Here is a 19,617-nt window from a genome sequence, read left to right on the forward strand (position 1 = left end):
GGGTAACAGCCATCATGAAAGGTAGTTTAAAAACAGTAACAGCTCTGAGGTTTATTTAGATGACTTATTTAGGTTACTCTTTAGAAAGAAGTCGGCACGCCAAAGGCCCTTTTTCTACTTCTCCCTTTTCTACTTCTCACAGTCTAATGTCGGCCACAGCCGACATTAGACTGTGCCCCCTCAGGAGTAGCAGTAGCAGTGGAGTAATGACACAAAAATAAAGTAAAATATCAATACACTGAATACACAACATTCAAATGTGAAGAACAAGTTGCATTGTCTGGCCTGTAAATATCCTCTTTCTTTATTCAATACTGTTTTTATTGACAAATATCGTTTCCAGTCAATCAGAAGCACATCAGTATTTCCATGGTGGCAGTTATATTCCATACAAGTGTAATTGACACAAGGGTGTGGTTGTCGGTTGAGCCTCTGACACCTCAAGGACTGGAGTTTCAATGCTGCACAAAAAGAGTACGAACATGTTAGAAGTCATCCTACACAGCTGGACTGATGTGTTTTGAAGGCAGATCGCATCAGATTATGTCTCAACATGTTTGCCTTGCAGCTGAGCACACATTCAATACTGAACATTCGATCAGTGCTTCCTTCACAATGTTATCAGCACGAAATATAGTCATGAATCTCTTAAATTACATTATTCATAAAACACTCAAAAATAATGTTGCCCCTATAACAGTTTGTTTGTCAAAATAGTCTTAACTCAAGTTCCACTGGCTCTCTTTTCTAAACTTTGAACCACATCTTGTGGTCTATAGCAGTGAATGGATTTTACTCAGTTGTCTCAGAGTTGAGTCAAGACATGTTCCAACCATTTCCATAAAAGTAATCAAATAAATATGTATGTGATTATTCACAGAATATCCACCTTCAATTACAGTAAATAACCTCCAGTCAAATTCCTCAATGTTGAAGATGATTGCATTAAACTACAATTGTATGATACAAATATTTACAGTCAAATTACTAAATCAGGTTTCACTCATGTATTGAAGACAGAGTTTGACACATGTACCTTAAAATCCCACACCACCATGGCTCCATCCAGACCCACACTGCTATACTTCTGCACTTTGGCTTTCTCCCCAGATACAACACACAGTTGACTGCAAGACACAACACAACACATGCACACACAGTTTACATAAAAAACAACAATAACAGTGATTTCTGGAGACACCCAGAGCTCACACGCACAGCAGCAAAATACATATACTTACCTGGGAGAAGTATATATATGCTGATTTATGTCTATTAGATGTACAAACCAAAGACCCCTCACTTTTTGGAGAATTTATAAGTGAGACTGACTGCTCTCTTGTTACCTGTAGCATTGATAGACATACAGTACCTCCAGCAAGGCCACAACGTCTATAAAGTCATAAAGTAGTTCAAATAAAAGAAAAGGTCTAATTTGCATGTGGGTTCAGATCTGCATCACAATGCACAACATAAACATAGAGCAGGACAACCATGCTGAGTGGTTGATGGTTTTTGGAGAAATCCCACCTCCTACCCGGGAATATTACGGATGAACTGTGCAACATTTCAAGAGTCAGATTCATGACCATTCAATCATCACCATTTGAAATGTATATTGGCAAAATGTAATACAACTTTGCAGGTTTAATGTGACATATACATTTGGTAAAAATGACATGCATTCAAGGTGAATGGAGATTTATGTCAAAAAGACATGTCTACAAGAACCAGTTAAAGGGAACCTTGCTGGTTTTCAACCAGCCTTCTATTGTTAGGGTTAGGGTTAGGATGTGATGAACGATGTTCAGCTTCTCTCCGTGTTAATATCGTCCCTTTCCTTTTAAATAATCCGTATGGCATGTTTAAAAAGAAATGTAAAACTTTTTTGGGCTCATCCAAATATGTCGTATCAAGTTTGGAGAAGACATGAAATTTGTAGGAGTGATAAAAACTGCTTTGCAAAAAAATATTGTAATGGCAGAAAATCTGAAATTTTGCTTTTTAACTTGATGCTTCAGGAGATATAGCCAAACCACAATGCATGGTGCTGCTATTGGATCCACATCAACAGGTTTCTACTGGTGTTTGTAGTCCAGTACCTCCGCCGTAGAGGTAATGATGCTAACTGAAATGGAAGCAGCAGTGACCCTTACGTGATGCTGTTCTGGTGAAGGGTGCCCAGCTCGTTGCTGTCCTCATCAGTGGCCCTCTTGTCCAAGTTCTGGAAATGTTGCATGGCAGTAATGCCGCCCTTGGAGGTCTGCTTGGGGATGTCCAGCTTCTTCACAAACTCAAGAGCACCTGGACCCTTATAGGTGAACTGGCAAGGGCAACAGTCATGACCCTGAGAGAAAAGAGATCACATTAAGGATATAAAAACAATCATATCAAAATTCAAGTTAATTATCACTGAAAAGGTTTACTACAAATTCTTCATCTCTATAAGGATTGAAAATATCAGAACATAAAACTAAAGGGGAAAATGTAAGCTAGTAAACCAAGCACAGAGAAGCTCTGATAACAACCCACACAGAGGGAGGTAGACATGACTCCTCTATATCTGTACATAGACAACAGTTAGATGATGATATATTTATAGTTTGAATGTCATTATAGAAAACCTTTAAAGCTGCAATAATATATTTTTTTGCCCTAATGAAAGCAATGGGAAAAAGCTGAAAGAACAATATTAACACATTATCATCTCATAAAGTGAATATAATGCTTTAGCAACAGTTGCCTATTTACTCATCCAGCAGACCAGAATTAGGATATCTGTCTCTTCAGCTGCTTAATGCTCCACCACGTTCACTAGCTCGTCTCTAACTGTGTATGACTGCTATTTGCTGCTGAGAAGGTGTACAGTGAGTTTACCAGAGCTTTTCACTGAAAACAGCTGCTGCTGCTGGAAACAAGGTTTGTGGTTAAAAACCAAAGCAATGCCAAAGGTTCTGTATAGAGGGGAACTGCAGAGTTGATGCTATTTCTCACCAGGGTTCATCATTATGAGGGACTAACTTCTCATTGAACAAAATCATTTCATCCATTATTAATACAAAAATATTGATTAATGCAGCTTTAAATGAGGTGCAGCGAGTAGAGTAGTTGATCATTCTTGGAGTTGCTGGACACACACACACACGCTCACACACACACATACACACAGAGCAGGTGATAGTTACCGCAGCAACAAGCTCAGTGGGGCTGGCATAGAGCACACTCAGAAGTGGCAGACGGTTGGTGGTCAGCTGGGTGACCCTGGATGGACAGATGTCAGAAAGGTGATATAATATCAAAAGACACGCATGACATTTCATTATTTACAGAATCATATATGAAACAACAGTTATGAAAACATAACAAACAGAGAAACAAAAACAGAGTCTTTCAGAAGCCATGAAGTGCTGCTGGCCTGGTGAGTTTGCTAAAAACAAATCTGATTTATGTTGGAATGGAATCTAGTCTAGATTTATGTTGGATGTCTTATCTAGTCACTGATCCACTTAATAAAAACATAGATACGTCATCTCCATTTAAGCTGAATATAAATACTGATCATACTGATGTAATAAGTGTGTGGCAGCTGAACTCACTCCTTCCCCTGGGCGGCATCAACCACAGTGATGCTGCTGTTGTGGGCCACCCAGGCCAGCTGGTCTCCACTGGGGGAGAAGGAGACACTGTGCACCCAGCCTCCACAGTCCTTATGCTCCAGCAGCACCTCCCCAAAAGGCATTTTGGCCCCCCAGGCAGTAGGTCCAGGCTTGTCCTCGATGTCCTTGATGTAGGCCGAGAAAACCCTGAGGAGCATAGTATAGAGTTCTGCTATAGTTTGTTAGCTTTGGGACCCAATGTTGTGTTGCTTAATCTGTACAGTTGGACGAGAAAAAATGGCAAAAACATCATTAAATACTATAAATTGAATTAAAGCTCAATCAATTATAACAACTCCAAATACATGTTTTTGCTCTTGATGTGAAAAAAGGTAACTGTTTGCTCACAAGTTTACCAATAAAACTTTTTGGTATGATAATATTTATAATGTGTGTTTACAGCTTGGAGAGGAAAAATAAATGAATGCAGCTTTAATAAGGTGATGCATCTATTAAAAGGTAGTCTATATTAATAAAATGATTTCTTATGTTGATAATGATACTTTTTTTTTACCAACATAGAAATCTGCTACAGGCCCAAACTTCGTTTACACGCAAGCAGTGTTAAGTCGGCAGAACGCAAGACTTCGGTAAGAAGAGGGGAGGCGGACTGTGTGATCACATTATCTGCCCAGAGAATTCATCAGTTTTTTCGGTGCTGCTTTTTACAATCCCCCAGATGAAAATGTAAAAAATGCACTTCAGGAACTGAATGAGGTCAAGAATGGACACATGCCTAAACAACCGGATAGTATTTTGCTGATTGAAGCTGATTGAACAGGTCAAAATAAGCCACCACCCAGGAATATACATTAAAAATGACATCATATATCAGCAATGTGTTGATTATGTGGTGATTACAAAGACAATCAAATCATTCCCCAACCAGAAGGCCTGGATGAATGTAGGGGTGAGGGCTCAATCCTTTCAAGCCTTTCGGTCAGGTGACAAGGAAGCATACAGCATCACCAGAGCAAGACTGAATGCAAACTGGCATGGTGTGTGCACGGCCCAGGACAGGAGTAGCGGGTGTTTAAAACCGCCCAGGACATCATTGGTACCCATCTACCGAGCATCAGTGATATCGGTGAGGTGAGGTGCCTGCACAGAGCCCAACGTATATTAAAACACAATACCATTTGGGGTAGCAATGACTGAATTGAAACTGAATGTGAACTGATTTAGTTGCTTATTGACAATTCTCCAGAGCTCTAACGTGTGGTTCTTTAGGTCACAGTTTTGGTGGTTGTGTCACCTGCAGTGGAAGTCTGCAGACCCAGCTGCCAGGAGGATGTTGTTGGGATGCCAGTCCAGACTCATAACTGTGGAGCGAATGGCCTTCTTGATGTGCTTACTCAGCCACCTGAAAGGAAAGGAGAATTGTAAAAACCTGCAATTGAATGCAAATATGACACGTTGTGTGTCAGGTAAGAGGTAAGAGACATATCTGGGACGAACTGAAGCCACTTATTTTGAAGTGCAAATACTTACATTTAAGTACTTGGCGAAACCAAGTACCAATATGAGTACTTTATAACACTATTGCAGCTCGAAAAATAACTTTGAAAACATTTTTTATTTTCATCAGATGTTCCTCACTTTCTGATTGTAACAAATTAAATATACAACATAATGCTGTTGCTGACATTTTAACAGTCAACTTTGTGTTTCACTGATACAAACAGAGCATTGTTTGCAGTAGGGATATTAATATCTAACTTTTTAACTGTTCTATCAGTTAAACAGTTAAAACGTTACACCGTTGCAATACACTGGCGGAAACCACAGCTGACAATCTGACAGCTAAACTAATTGGGTTAGCATCAGGTTGTCCTTGCCTATTAGGCTCAACTGACGAGAGGTTAACCTCACATTGCCATAGTGATATTGGATAGTCTTACCCGTAACGTTACAAGTACGACTACATGAGCACAGTATCGGACCTGATACCCATTACTGATATCAGTATCAGTGCATCCAAAAGACATTTTGTGTGAATATTAGGTTGTATTTTCTATATCTTCAGCACGATTCTTTAGTTGTGTTTTCACTAATTGCTGCATGTTACCATAGTTGTTTGACTTTCTAATCACTTTGTCAGTTGACTAACATCTCCATTCTTAGGCTCCAACCCTAATGAAGTAAATAGTCTTGGCCTTCAAAACCTATATCACTTCAAGTCTTACAGGATACAGGATCAAGTCAAAACAGGAATAGTCTTGACTTGATCCTGTGTCGCTCACCAGTCGTTCTCCTTCTCAAAGTAGCACACAGAGATGAGGCGAGCTCCGCTGCCCAGGGCGAACTTGTTCTCCAGTGGTGACCACTTCACACAGGTGGCTGCACGGTTGATGCGCACCAGGACTAGGGTGGGCTTCCACACTCCATCCTTCAGAGTCCACACGTAGGCGTTGCGGTCAGAGGCACATGTTACGATGCGGTTGGACTCTGGGGCCCAGTCAATGCCTGTGGACATAATTATGAAGCTCCAATTAAAGTGCCAAAGGATCAATGAACGATGCAATGCTTCCTACTAGGAAATATATTCCACCTTTACTTTCAAGTTATATCTTTTTCTCGTCAAAAAACACCATCAAAAAAGAAATGCTAGATTGTGGATATTAATACCACCATACAGCCAAATAATCAAATTTGAACTCAAATGTATCGTTACTTAGTGCTTTGAGGTGGGGCAGTCTTTTATTGGAACTACCCAAACCCTGAGGGAAAGTTCTACCATGAACCATGAACATAAACAACACCCCTGCCCCCTCCCCTGTTGGACCCCTTGGACATGTGATGACAACTGAGCAAACTCCATTCACTGATCAAGACTGAGGTTTGACTGAAAGAGCTAGCAGGTCTTGACCCACTCTTTGCCTTTCTTGAGTGAAGTCTATATTATCAAACAATTAATACCAAGATCAAGAATGAACAATCACTCCCTAATTTTCAATTCGTTAAATTACAAAAAGACAGCAGACTCACAGTGAACTTGGTCCTGAGGCACTTGGCCCCATCTCACGTTTTCTCACTCAAATGGATGTGGTCAAATAAGTCAGATCCCATCTATCATTCAGTTGGCTGATATAAGTTACCGAACCTGTGACTCGTCCACTGTGATCAGTCAGCTCGTGGATCTTGACCCACTCTTTGCCTTTCTTTTCATAGATGTTCACCACATTGTTGTTAGGACTCACTGCAATCTCTGCAAAGAAATATGTGTGCACAAAGGTTATGCATTTGAACCATTTTATGATTGTAATACAATAACACAGAAGTAGTGATTATGACATGGTCTTCATCTAATGAGTATGGATGTGCAATTGTCATTGCTATCAGTCTGTTGCAGTATGTGTGATGGAAAGGTACAGGGTTTGTCTTTTGAATATATACAGAAACATGCCATGGAAATATCACCTTTAGTTATAATGTGTGCAAAGTTAGTAGTGAGAAGATTATATAGAGGTCAAAGAGATCCTCTGAGGAGCATGAATGCATATTTAGTCAATTTAAGAGTAATCTGCCCAGTTTGATTTGAAATTGTGTTTTTGCAATTAGAGATATTGGTCTGAGAGAGGAATTCCTCCTCTGTTGCTCTCCCTGAGGTTTCCTCCTTTTCCCCTGCCATCAAAGGTTTTTTGGGGGGGGCGGGGTTTTTCCTTATCCCACGCAAGGGTCAAAGGACAGAGGATGTCGTATGTGTACAGATTGTAAAGCCCTCTGAGCAGATTTGTGATTTGTGATTTTGGGCTATACAAATAAATTCAATTAAATTGATTTAATAATGCACATTAGATTATTAGATTAGATGAATGTGTTATAACTCTGGTGATCCTCTGTCTTTCCATCTAGATCCATCATCAGGTCAACATTTAAATTTGGTTTATGACCAAATAACTGCAAAGCTAAGGACCTTCCCTTGGGCCCTTCAATTCAATTGATTTTTTTTGTACAGCCCAATATCACAAATCACATATTTGCCTCAGAGGGCTTGACAATCTGTACAACATATGCCATCCTCTGTTCTTGGAGCCTTATGTTGGATAAGGAAAAACTCCCTTAAACAGGAACGAAAAAAAGGAAGACACCTCAGGGAGAGCAACAGAGGAGGGACTCCTATCCCAGGATGCGCAGGAGTGCAGTAAATGTCACGTGTACACTACAGAATGAACAACATAACAGAGTTACAACGTAGTCAATCCTTTTTGCCTTAAATATACAAAAGCAGGATGTAAAGTGTGTACAACAAGTTCAAATCACTGCAGTGTTTATACCAAGTGCAGAAACAGCAGTAGACGTCCTGCAACTGAAGTGCAGTCAGATGCATGCAATAAAGCTCTTTGCGTCCATTTCCTGCTTTGATAATCAGATTCCCTGCGGTTCTCCATGCAACATTAATGCAATTAGAGAAGGGAGGAAATGTATCTACATTCTGAATTGCAAGTGTGGTCCCACCCTGTATTGAACCCATACATTATGGAGAATATTGAATACTGCACATATGTACATATGTATGTAAGTCTGTTTGCTGTTTCACCTACGGGTCCTGTCTTTGTTCCAGGTGTGGCAGGAGAGTGGCTCCAGGCCAAAACTGTAGAGCGACATGTCTGAACAGAGGCAGGCGAGGCTGCTGGAATGTAGATCTGCAGATGTGTTGCTGCAGGTCCCAGGATGACATCAGGGAGGGGGGCAGGGAGACATTTTGTAGAGCAGCATGACTTTACAGACAAAGCACTAGTGTGTTGTATTTGGCTTGTGAATTGATGTGAGCAGGGGATTATAAAGTTGGTGGTATTAGACTTTCATACTCCTATTTAATCATAACATCCTTAGTCACCATGACACCAGATTGGTGTTACTTAGTGGATGGATACTTGGAATTTAGGTCCTAAGAAAGTAGGTACATCCGCTTTATGTGCAGACTTTCAGTATGCTTGTATGAGGTTACTTATGAGGACAATTTTCCCTTTTACTGATTGTTAGCTATGTGAGTAATGACTGTGAGATAAGAGTAGGCTACACCTTTATCAGGTGTGGTGCACACTGTACAAACACAATCTAACTGGTACGTGTGTATTTTTCTCTTCTCTCTAACGATAACCTGAAATCCAGAGATTTCGTCAAAATTCCTGGATTAAAATAAAATAAAGCTAAAACAATGAATAAAGCAGCTACCTGCCGGACAAAATAACATTTACAGTTTGCAGTTAATTCCTCACAGTTTGAAAGGTTTTGAGTCTAAAATGATAGCTGACTCGTACATTTCACCTTTCCAATGACTTATCAAACAGACAGATTAGAGTGTCTGGAATGGAGGGAATAATGTGGTTCTTACAGTCATAGCTATATGGACCAGACAGAAAGCATGAACCACTTTCACAAGTGAGCAAAAACATAGCAAGCTGATTAGATGTGACAAAAACAAAGCGAGCTGAGATCATTACTTACCTTTGGTCTGTATATTTGGTTAGGTTGAATGTGTGCTGGTGGTTAAAGGTGCAGGGCTGTATTCGTGGACTCTGGGCAGTCGACACGAATGAAGCGGTGCAGTCTGTCTGGGTGAAGGAAGTGACTGTGTTATTACTGAAGGGAGGGAAGAAAGGTGGGTGTGTCTGCAAATAGCTGTTGAGCAAGCATCTTGTCTTGAGCAGGTTTGTTGTAATAAACCACAACGACCGAGAGATAGGTACGCTAAAATATTCACACCAAAACATACAAAAACAACCCCTGTTAGAAAGATGTATGCGTCATATATATGACACATCAAATATATATATAGCAAATGGGTTGTTTTTGTAAATATTTATATATATATATATATATGTATTTATACAAAAAATATATTTACTCTATAAAACGGTTACAAAATAGTGACAAATGCAAAATGTAATCTTACAGAGATGATGTCTTCAAATAGCCCCTTTTTGTCCGACCAACAGTCCAAACCCAAAGACATTCTGAGCTGAGACGCTGGAAACAGTTGATACCTGTTTGCTTTTATTATTATTATTAATATTATTATTGAAACCAAGCAATTATCAACATAGCAGACCATTTATTTTCTGTCAGTTGACTAATCAATTCTTTGACTGATTGTTAAAGCCTAACACAGAAAGTTGTTTTCAGTTTTAGTATACTAACCAAATTCAAGGTCCTGCCATAGTTGTATGGGATGCGTACTGGTATTCAATTTGTTGTTAATAATTTAATTTCTGTGAAGACAAGGAGTTTCTAAATTAGACATACTATTTTTTGAGGGGACCCTTTTATTCTGAAAAAACTCCAGGCGGAAATGGTGGTTTTCTGCTGGCAAGAAGAAAAACAACCAGGACACACATCGTTTCATATTTGGTGAGGATTTTCATGTAGTTTGCGGTGTGAATAATTAGTTGTCACACTTTTATAGGTGCATTTGTTCAAAGCTTGTCACTTCTTAGGGTTTGCTTTTGCCATTGTTTTGATATGGGACAGCGGGTGCTAATGGTTAGCTCGCTAAGCTAATTTAAGTGGTTACTTTTCAAGATGGCGAATCATAAGAAATCCTAAAGTGTAATAACAGCAACTGTATTGGTATCACATTGACTTTTCATTTGCAGCCAAGAAGCGTCCTTTGTTAACTTTGCTCTAACGTTACGCAGAAATGAAGCTTTATGAAAGTAACGTTAGCTAAGTTAACTAACTTTAGTGTTGGTTAGCTAGCTGTTTAGCACGTTACATTTAACGCACGCTAACCTGCTCAACAACATTCCTTTCATAGAAATATGTATGACGTAACTTATTGTGTAAGATACATTTCCGTGTTGCTGCTTAAGTCCTTTGTGCCATGCCCACTGCTCCAGTAAAGTACAGTGCATAGAGGAGTTTACCACATTTAAAGTTACTGAAATTATGTTCAACCAACTCTCACACACTGTTCATTTTGGGGCCCCAGAAGGTATGGGGCCCCTGAGCAGTTGCCAGCTTTGCTTGGTTGCCAATCAAGCCTTGAATGTTTGGCAGTGTCAAATAATTGTTGTGAATAGGGATCAACCGATATGGTTTTACCAGAGCCAATACCAATTATTATTAATTAAGCAGGCGGTTTTTGGAACTGAGATGCATTGGCAGTAGAAATGAATATACAAAAATGTTGATGTGTCTGGATCCTCACTGCACTCCATTGGTATACACTGTTATAATCTGGTCATGGGTCACATCTGTGGCCCACATCCAAGAGCTGTCCTACTTCGTCTCCCTGCAGTTCTCGTAGTCATATAACTGGATTTAACGTACATTCAGTTCCTACTGTTTTTCTTTTGTGAGTTTTTAGCTACCAAGGCAGAACGTTGAGATGCCTTCAGATGATAAGAAATGTGCTTCTCCCTCACCGGGAGGTAGGACTCAGAGCATAGTGCAGCCACAATGTAGAGGCAAAGCACAGTGCAAGTAACCGTCATCAAAACGTGGCTACGTCACATAAAGCTATTATCTCATTGGTTGCGCTTTAAAAGGTCAGCTGCAACTGATGTCAAAGTTGCAATGATTTCAAATTTGAGCACAGTACTTGGTGGTGGGTCACGTCAAGGGTAGCACTTCTGCCTAGTTTGGCTTCACCGCTCTCCCCATAGGAAAACAATGGCACAGCCAGGGCAGAGCGATGGTACCGCTGATCATGTGTGGGCAGCTTTACCAGCAGAAACACTGGTTGTTTTTGCAACTTCAGCATTTATGCTTTAGGATTGCGATGCGTATTGCAACGTCAGCTAGGCCTATATCTGCTGCCTTACGTTTGACACACCGTTCTGCTCGCTCACCCAAGCTGCTCCAGTTTGCCTTTTGTGTTTGCCCGTCACCGTAGCCTTCAGTAGTGCTGGTAGTAGGGATGTACGTTTGAACAGAAGTTTAAAGTACTCTAAAAGTAAGAAAAGACTCGAAATTCCAATCATGATTTCATTTATTAGGTTAAGCATTGTGTATAAGAGCCATTTCAAATTTTTAATCACATTTTTCAATAACCACATAATGTTTCAAATGCCGCTGAAATCAGTATGTCTTCAGTGTCGGCTCTGGTTACCAAGTTAGGAATGCCCCTCACAAACCAGGTGTGTGGTGTATTAAATAAGCTTTATTAACTTCCACCTTCTCTTCCCCCTCCCTCTCTCTAACACACACACACACTGTGAGCGACGTTGTCTCTGTAATGTTAATTTGTTGCAGTTCTCAGTCCAAAAGTCAAAATGTATTGAAAAAGATTGAATTTCCAAAATTCACATTTTTATCTTACAAAATTGTCTCCTTCAATCCATATTTGTTGGTGCTTAGCCTTTCAAAAATAACATTTTCACTGCTGTGTTACATTTACACAACCACAATAACAATAAATCTATTTAATTCCTTTTTTTTAAGAGCGATGATCTCATAAATTATGCCGATAGACGCTTCTATAGAAGCTTTGAATATAACAGTAAAATGTCATGATGGTTGCTTTGTCCTCTTCATACTTGATATGCTATTTGTAACTTTCAATCCTAGGTAACATTTAACTTAAGCTGCACATCAATTCAGCATGGCACAAGACAGCTTCCTGATTTGTCGGTGTGTTTCCATCTCATCTCCCTTCAGGTCACAAGACAAAGATGGCATCGAGCAGTACAAGCAGGGAGGGGGAGCTGAGCGTTCAACAGTGTGAGGACTATATCCAGCAACACGGCATCCAGGCTGTGATGAAGGAATGCATCGTCAAGCTGTGCATGACCCGGCCTGACCGGCCCATTGCCTTTATCAGGGACTACTTCGAAAAACTGGCAAAGGTGCATACTGACACATGTGACAGCATGTCTCGTTGAGCAAACCTTAAGCACATCTGGGCTCAGTGGTAGAGCGGGTCGTCCTTCAATCAGAGGATCGGCAGTTCGATCCCCGGCTCCACTAGTCCATGTCTATGTGTCTTTGGGCAAGACACTCAACCCCAAATTACTCCCAGAGCTGTTTCTACGGTGTATGAATGTTGTATGAATATGAGATAGTTGTGATGCATGGTAGCCCTGTCATCAGTGTATGAATGGATGTGAATGGGTGAATGATGACATGTAGTGTTACAGAGCTTTGAGTGGTCTGAAGACTAGAAAAGAGAGAAACAAGTACAGCCCATTTACCATTTAACTGACCTATGTCAATTGAGCTTGTTTGATTTACTGCAGTACAAGCAGTCTATTTTCTTGAGTATCACTGGTGTGGTTTTGTGAACCTGTTGTCATGCAGGAGGACGACGGGTTTATTTCACCCATGAACTCTCCAACCATGAACCCTGTGGTGAGGCCTCGGAACCGGAGAGGAGCCATCAGTGCGGAGGTGTACACTGAGGAAGACACTGCCTCCTATGTCAGAAAGGTCTGTTGTCTTGTCTTCATGTTTTCATTCACACACCTTCATACTGTCTTTAAAGCTGCACAGATCAATAATCAACCTATTAACTACCAACTCCCGTGGATCGGGCAGGTTGGGTTTTAAAATGAACATTCTGATTAATAGTGGATGGGTTGCAGGCACGTGAAATAATACTTATTATAATTATCAATGTGGAAAATATGAATTACACTCTCTAAAATGTGAATTTTACCTTCGTTTTATTGTAAAAAGCAAATGAAAGTGGATTGTATTTTGTACAAAGTCCAGTGTTCATCTGTGAGGGGGCCTTAGTCTCCTCAAGGTAAGAGAGCTCTTGCCCCTGGATCAGCTGTACCGTCAGCTAGTAAAATACATTTGCATAACATACCTTCTACGAGCTAATGTTAGATGATGTTCAGTATTATGTGAGTTACTAACTTGGTTGGCTCACATTATTTTTGATGCTCTGTTTATGTATCTTATATGATGTTGCAGAGTGATTATAGTGCTGAGACATCAGCCACACAGGGTTCTTCCTCCAGCGGTAGCCCTTTAGAGCAGGTCCATCCTGGAGTACTTCCAGTCCTCCTACACCTATTGCACACACACACACAAATCCGTTGATATCCGGCTGTCGGGGAGGAAGAAGTGATACGGCTGTGGCTAGTGTATTAAGTTATCCTGGCTTTTGCCCCCCTAAGCAGGCTGAGACGGTCTTGCGTGTAGATTTTGAGGGGTACGTTTGTTACCTAGGTCAGAGGTCACTGAACAAGCCGTCTTCCAGTGCTTCACTCACACTGTGAGGGGGTATCGGTTACGCAGCTAGGCTGCACACCTTTCCACTGAGAAAATAGCGATATGGGGCATAAAGAATTAAAAGTCCCCTGAAAAAAATAAAAGCAGTCCTTTTGAGAAACGTCCTTTTTAAAATATAAACATATATATTTACTGTATATACTATATTGACTCATTTATATATTCATATTTACATGTATTAATATATTTGATGCTTCATTTATTAATTATTTCATTGCTATTTCATAGGCTTATTTATTTATCCAATATTGAATAGTGTGGCTTTCCATACAAGTCATTTGACTTGCAATTTTGATTGTGATTCTAGTATATCGTAGTCTTAATATTCACTGAAATGTTCCTGTGAAATCTAAACAAGCTTTTTCATCTAAGGTCATCCCGAAAGACTACAAGAGCATGGCGGCCCTGTCCAAAGCCATGGAGAGGAACGTGCTGTTTGCCCACTTGGACGACAATGAGAGGAGGTAACGCCACCCGTCCGTTTGGTAGTTAACGACCCTTTTTGATTTCCAGCTAATCGCCTTGATTTCTGTCCCTCCAGTGACATTTTTGACGCAATGTTTTCTGTCAACTACATCGCTGGAGAAACTGTCATCCAACAAGGTGAGTTTTACACACAGCATTTCATTTAAAGATTGTGTTCATTCATTTATGGGCCTCTTCATTGCTCCTGTTCCAGGTGATGAGGGAGACAACTTCTATGTCATTGACCTGGGAGAGACGGATGTAAGATCTCTTTCTTATGTTTTTGTTTAGGCAGTGGTATTACAAATTAAAATAGTTATCTTTCGTTTGTATTCTACTAAGAAGAACTAACATCCTGATGAAGGAGTTATGTTCCAGCTGCTTCTGCTGCCCCCAAGTGGCCAAGAAATCTATATCACCAGAGCTTTAACTTCAGCAACAGAAATGTTACTCTTAGTGCCTCGTTGTTTTCCACATATGCTGTGTTATGCTATGATTTCATGTTTAATCTGATGGCCTGTACAATTAGTTTTTGTATATTTGTTGAAATTGTCATTACATCCTGACAACAATCAATAAATAAATCAAATGCTTACAGGACTGTAATAATGAGATGATTGGATGGGTCTGCTGTTTACACTCATAATGATCACATTGTCAATTGGTCACATCTGTTGTGGCTCCTCTTAGGTATACGTGAACAACGAACTGGTGACCAGCATTGGTGAGGGAGGCAGTTTTGGGGAGCTGGCTCTGATCTACGGAACCCCTCGAGCAGCTACAGTCCGTGCCAAGTCCAATGTTAAGCTGTGGGGCATTGACAGAGACAGCTACAGGAGAATATTGATGGTAGGCTGATTGATGGTACATGACAAAGCTGACCATAAAGTTATGAGAATAATGAGTTGTTGAGGAAATGCCACAATGTATTTGTTTTTGCTTTTTAGGGAAGCACTTTGAGAAAGCGCAAGATGTATGAGGAGTTCCTCAGCAAGGTGTCCATTCTAGGTAAGAACTTCTGTTCTTCATCATATTGACTGACTGGACCATCTTGTTTTTAAAGCAAAGCTGTCTTTGACCTGATGACCCGAGTGTTGCTCCTGAACAGAGTCTCTGGATAAGTGGGAGCGTCTGACGGTGGCTGACGCCATGGAGACTGTGCAGTTTGAGGACCGCCAGAAAATTGTGGTGCAGGGAAAGCCTGGCGATGAGTTCTTCATCATCCTGGAGGTACACACCACCTTCTGCAAGCTCTAGTCAACCCAGATCGGTTGGTACAGGACATTTGGTTCCGCACACATTCTTTGGTGTGGTACCCCTGTTAAACCTACATCCTAGCAATATAAATGATGTTCCACCCAGAGAGCTGATTCAGTGGAACAGCTGTCTGTGTATAGGGTCTAAAGTCAACGTTTATTAAAGAAATGTTACATTTCTGGGATATGTAGTTCAAAATGTTTTTGTTGTGCTTTCAGGGGACAGCAGCGGTGCTCCAGAGGCGGTCGGAGGACGAGGAGTTTGTGGAGGTCGGCAGACTTGGGCCCTCAGATTACTTTGGTAAGTCAGACAAACACAAGACCCTGACAACATCTGCTATCTACAGCACAGGAACCTTTCCACCAGCCGTCATTGTCGTGTTAACATTCGAAGCATGGCGTGGATTTAGAAATATCCCAAATACATATACAAAGCCAAAGCAGGACACCATCAGCAGTGTGACTTACCTGTGTGAACCTTCCCATGTCCCTCAGGTGAGATCGCCCTGCTGATGAACCGGCCCCGTGCTGCAACTGTTGTTGCATGCGGTCCCCTCAAGTGTGTCAAACTGGACCGGCCCCGGTTCGAGCGAGTCCTGGGTCCCTGCTCTGACATCCTGAAGAGAAACATTGAGCAGTACAACAGCTTTGTCTCCCTCTCTGTCTGAGCTTGTCGGCCCTCTGGCCCTCCTTTCCTCTGCTGCAGGGGCCACCAACGCACGTGCACCCCCCAAAAGAAGACTTCAATACATCAGTTACTCCTCTTACTTGTTTTATTTTTTTTGTAAGTTCTCAGGTGATTTGTTTTCTGTGAGTTTTGAGCTTCATCGCCTGAAGCTGTAATCCTAAAACCAAATAGACACACTTTGAAAGTGTAGCTAAGATTTAAATAATGGTGTATGCATGACTGGCTGTGCCTTCACACTGATCACTGTGAGTAGATTATTCAAATGGGAATATTTATCCAAAATACACAGATGAAATAATCTATAAGATATAAAGCATTTTATAGTCACAATGGAACATGTCGATCCATCAGCTGATGTCCTATTAAGACAGGATATGAAGGGGAGCATTGGAATAGGAATGGTTTAAAGTAGTTAGTTCCACAGCTCGATGGGGGTGACAAACATAAACATTGTCACATTATCCGTTTTGCAGTATTAAGTCCAACATGTTGACGGTGTGGATGCACAGTTAGTAGCTTAGTCTGCTCTGGAGATCTCCAGTGTTCACAGAGATGGTGTACAGATGTTTTCATGCTGACTGTGCTTTATGTTTTTGACGGGGTATGCCATCATTTGTCTCGATGTTATTTTTAAGCTAGCGGCCGGGTTCTAGGGATGGATGTGTTTGGGTCTTTTGTCCGGACTGAAATATCTCAGCAACTATAATGTGATCTGTTCATGTCTCCCTCTCAGTGAATTGTGATAACTTCTCTTCTAGCAGCCTCAAGTCCAAATTCAAATTTGTCCAGTGCTTCGGTCTCTGACCTGCATAACAAATGACATTCCCATCATGCTCAGCTGCAGTGCTGACTTTAGTAGGTTAGCATGCTAACCTACTAAAGTCAGATGCTATACAGCTGCGTGTCTTACTTTTCATGCACACAGTTTGCAGGAGTACCAGTCATACTTCTACAGTATGGAGGGTGTTTTAACCCAGGAAGAGAAAATGAGATTTAAAAAAAAAGCACAATTAGTTTCCAGCTAAACTTGACCATTTTGGTCAATTTCTCCTGACACTGCTTATTTTAAATAGCGCTCAACATCTTCTGTGTTCAGGTTCTTACATCTTAATCAACATTTTTATATTGCTCTTTCTCCATGATTTCATTTTTGTATTTTTTAACATTTAATCAGTAAATAACATGTTCTCTTTGTTTACCTTTTGCTCTTTAAAAGTTACTATATTTCTGGGTGAAATTCTCCACATTTAGTGTTTGTTAAATACTTTCTGAACACGCTTCAGAATGTCCAGGTCTGCTGGTTCTATTTACACCTCTGCTACAAATCTATATATTTCAAGTAAATGACTATTTTTTTACAGATTTTGTGATTATACAAAACTATTTAATCAAAGAAAAAGTGTTTATATGCTGTTTAGTTCACTGTTTCGAGTTCGTCTGATCCCAACATTTAAAGGGAGCTCAGGTCAATACTTAATAAAAAGGTACCTCTTGGAAGATCAGACTTTCTGACACGCAGCAGCACAGCCACCCGCTTCCAAATAGGGTTGCTTGTGTGTGTCACAGGCCATCAGGTCTGATCACTCATGTTTTCTGCTATTTCAATCTCTCTGGTCAGCGTTCATCAAAGGACACATTGGAAACAATAAATAATAATAGAACATCTCGAAACCAAACTGCCAATAAACTCATTGGCATAACTAAGTCATTTCCTGTATATCTGTAGTGTGATTAAGAAAAGTACATAGATACTTATTGCTGTGTAAAAGGGGCACATGTACCTTGCTAAATAGAAGACTGGCCCATTTTGTAGCGCGGAGTTGCACATAGCTGTCTTTGCTGTAATGTTGCAGCAGCCGCTCCGCAAAATATGTCCTCATATGTTACACTTCAATGTAGTTAGTTACAAATGAGTTAGTCAAGCTCCCAAAACACTGGAGCCTACATTTCCCATAAAGCAACTCAGTGTCAGCTTTCGTTAGAAGCCCCTGTGCTTCGTAAACGCCCACAGCTCTTTAAACGTTCTTCTACAAGCCTTAGGAAAAGAGCCAGAGCTGTCCGTCTAAAGCTTTCCTTCAGTCAATGCTGGTCAGTGAATAAGTCAAATGGAGCATGAGGATTTAATGCAACCTTTGTGTACTTTACATATGAAGATACACACTTGAGTTAGTATCATAGAGGCACAGTCCTATGTAACAGTGAACAAATGTACAGGAAGCCCACTCGGTCAGCATCTAACAGTTGCTGCCTTATCCTCATTGCCGATTGTTGTTTTGCAGTTCTCTCTTCTCTGAAGATCAGCACTGTAGTCCAGCCACTCGAAACCTGACAATCAGGTTTGGCCTTGACATTTATCTTGAGTTTACCGATTACACCCAGTGTTAAATGTCTGTTTATCACAGATGTCTTAATTCAGTAGTGTTGCACCCATTTTGACTTGGTACTGTATTTTTTTTCCAGCTATGTCTTTACATTATTTCTGACTCATTAGAAGGCAAAAAGTGAATGTCACTGCTCCACTCCTTCAGACCATCAGAGAAGCTGATGGAGGAGCCAGCAATGAGTCTCCGTCAGACTGTGTGCCTTTGTTCAGACGCACTGGGCAGTTTGTGCTTAAATGCTGGTTGTTTGGGTTTCTCTGCTTATAGCAGTTCAAGCAATAAAGAGATCAGTGTTTTCACAGTTGCTTTTGTTTTGTTTCCTCGTCTTGAGGCCTTGACCTGTAGAGTGGCCCTGTACCAACATTTAGTTGACATCTTTATTATTTTACTCATTCACATCCTATGTTTGATCAAAACCGGTAGTGGAAACTTAAGGATATCTACTGGAGTTCCATTTTCTGCTACTTTCTATTTGAGTCAATGGTTCAACCAGACTGACAAGTGAAAGAGACAAAGATCCTCTGAGCAACAGTTGAACAAGAAAAAAAGAAATCAGCAGTCATTGGTCAAAGAAACAGGAAGCTTAGACAAACAGCTTCCTGTTTCAGTGTCAAGTGTTTCACAATAAAGCAGCCTAGAACAAGCTGGAATTAACTTTAGCAAAGTGTTTCTTCACATTTCACTATAGAAATAGAAGTGTAGCACTGTTGTAGTATCAGCTGAACTAACCACAGTTTAAACCTCTTCAATCTAACCACTGAGTGGACTGCAGAGGGCGTTCAGAATTTGTCATGCTTGACATTTTATGTGACTGGTTCTTGTCATTGTGTTAATTACATCGATTCTGACTTGTCCGTTAATGACGAAGCGTCCAATAGAAACAAATAACCGTAGCTCAGTAGGACAGCACAGAAGGCCCAGGTATAAAATGCACGGCCCGCCACTGGATTCATATAATATACATGTATGGAAATAAGATTAAATGG

The 19,617-nt window shown here is 40.6% G+C and overlaps 2 protein-coding genes across 3 annotated transcripts; one reads left to right on the plus strand and one right to left on the minus strand.

Annotated features, from left to right (window-relative positions):
- Positions 1 to 288: 288 nt before the first annotated feature.
- Positions 289 to 9,264, minus strand: LOC142935841 (actin-related protein 2/3 complex subunit 1A-A). Its single transcript, XM_076080024.1, has 10 exons — positions 9,108 to 9,264; positions 8,201 to 8,316; positions 6,760 to 6,864; positions 5,900 to 6,122; positions 4,912 to 5,019; positions 3,597 to 3,803; positions 3,186 to 3,261; positions 2,157 to 2,347; positions 1,037 to 1,127; positions 289 to 461 (listed from the first exon to the last, which is right to left on the minus strand). The coding sequence occupies exons 2-10, from the start codon at positions 8,262 to 8,264 to the stop codon at positions 456 to 458; spliced, it is 1,071 nt and encodes a 356-aa protein (XP_075936139.1). The 5' UTR covers positions 8,265 to 8,316; positions 9,108 to 9,264; the 3' UTR covers positions 289 to 455.
- Positions 9,265 to 9,875: 611 nt separating this feature from the next.
- prkar1aa (protein kinase, cAMP-dependent, regulatory, type I, alpha (tissue specific extinguisher 1) a) lies at positions 9,876 to 18,935 on the plus strand. 2 transcript variants are annotated; one of them, XM_076082329.1, is made up of 11 exons: positions 9,876 to 10,010; positions 12,261 to 12,448; positions 12,900 to 13,028; positions 14,214 to 14,305; positions 14,383 to 14,444; positions 14,521 to 14,567; positions 14,997 to 15,155; positions 15,254 to 15,314; positions 15,415 to 15,536; positions 15,782 to 15,863; positions 16,058 to 18,935. In XM_076082329.1, exons 2-11 carry the CDS (start codon positions 12,275 to 12,277, stop codon positions 16,228 to 16,230), a joined length of 1,101 nt encoding a protein of 366 aa, XP_075938444.1. In that variant the 5' UTR covers positions 9,876 to 10,010; positions 12,261 to 12,274; the 3' UTR covers positions 16,231 to 18,935. The 2 variants fall into 2 exon arrangements, with proteins under 2 accessions (XP_075938444.1, XP_075938445.1); XM_076082330.1 differs by lacking the exon at positions 9,876 to 10,010 and adding an exon at positions 11,595 to 11,740.
- Positions 18,936 to 19,617: the final 682 nt, after the last annotated feature.

The sequence above is a fragment of the Anarhichas minor genome, unplaced genomic scaffold (assembly GCF_050575085.1).
Source record: "Anarhichas minor isolate MPS153535 unplaced genomic scaffold, ASM5057508v1 ptg000007l, whole genome shotgun sequence".
NCBI lineage: Eukaryota > Metazoa > Chordata > Actinopteri > Perciformes > Anarhichadidae > Anarhichas > Anarhichas minor.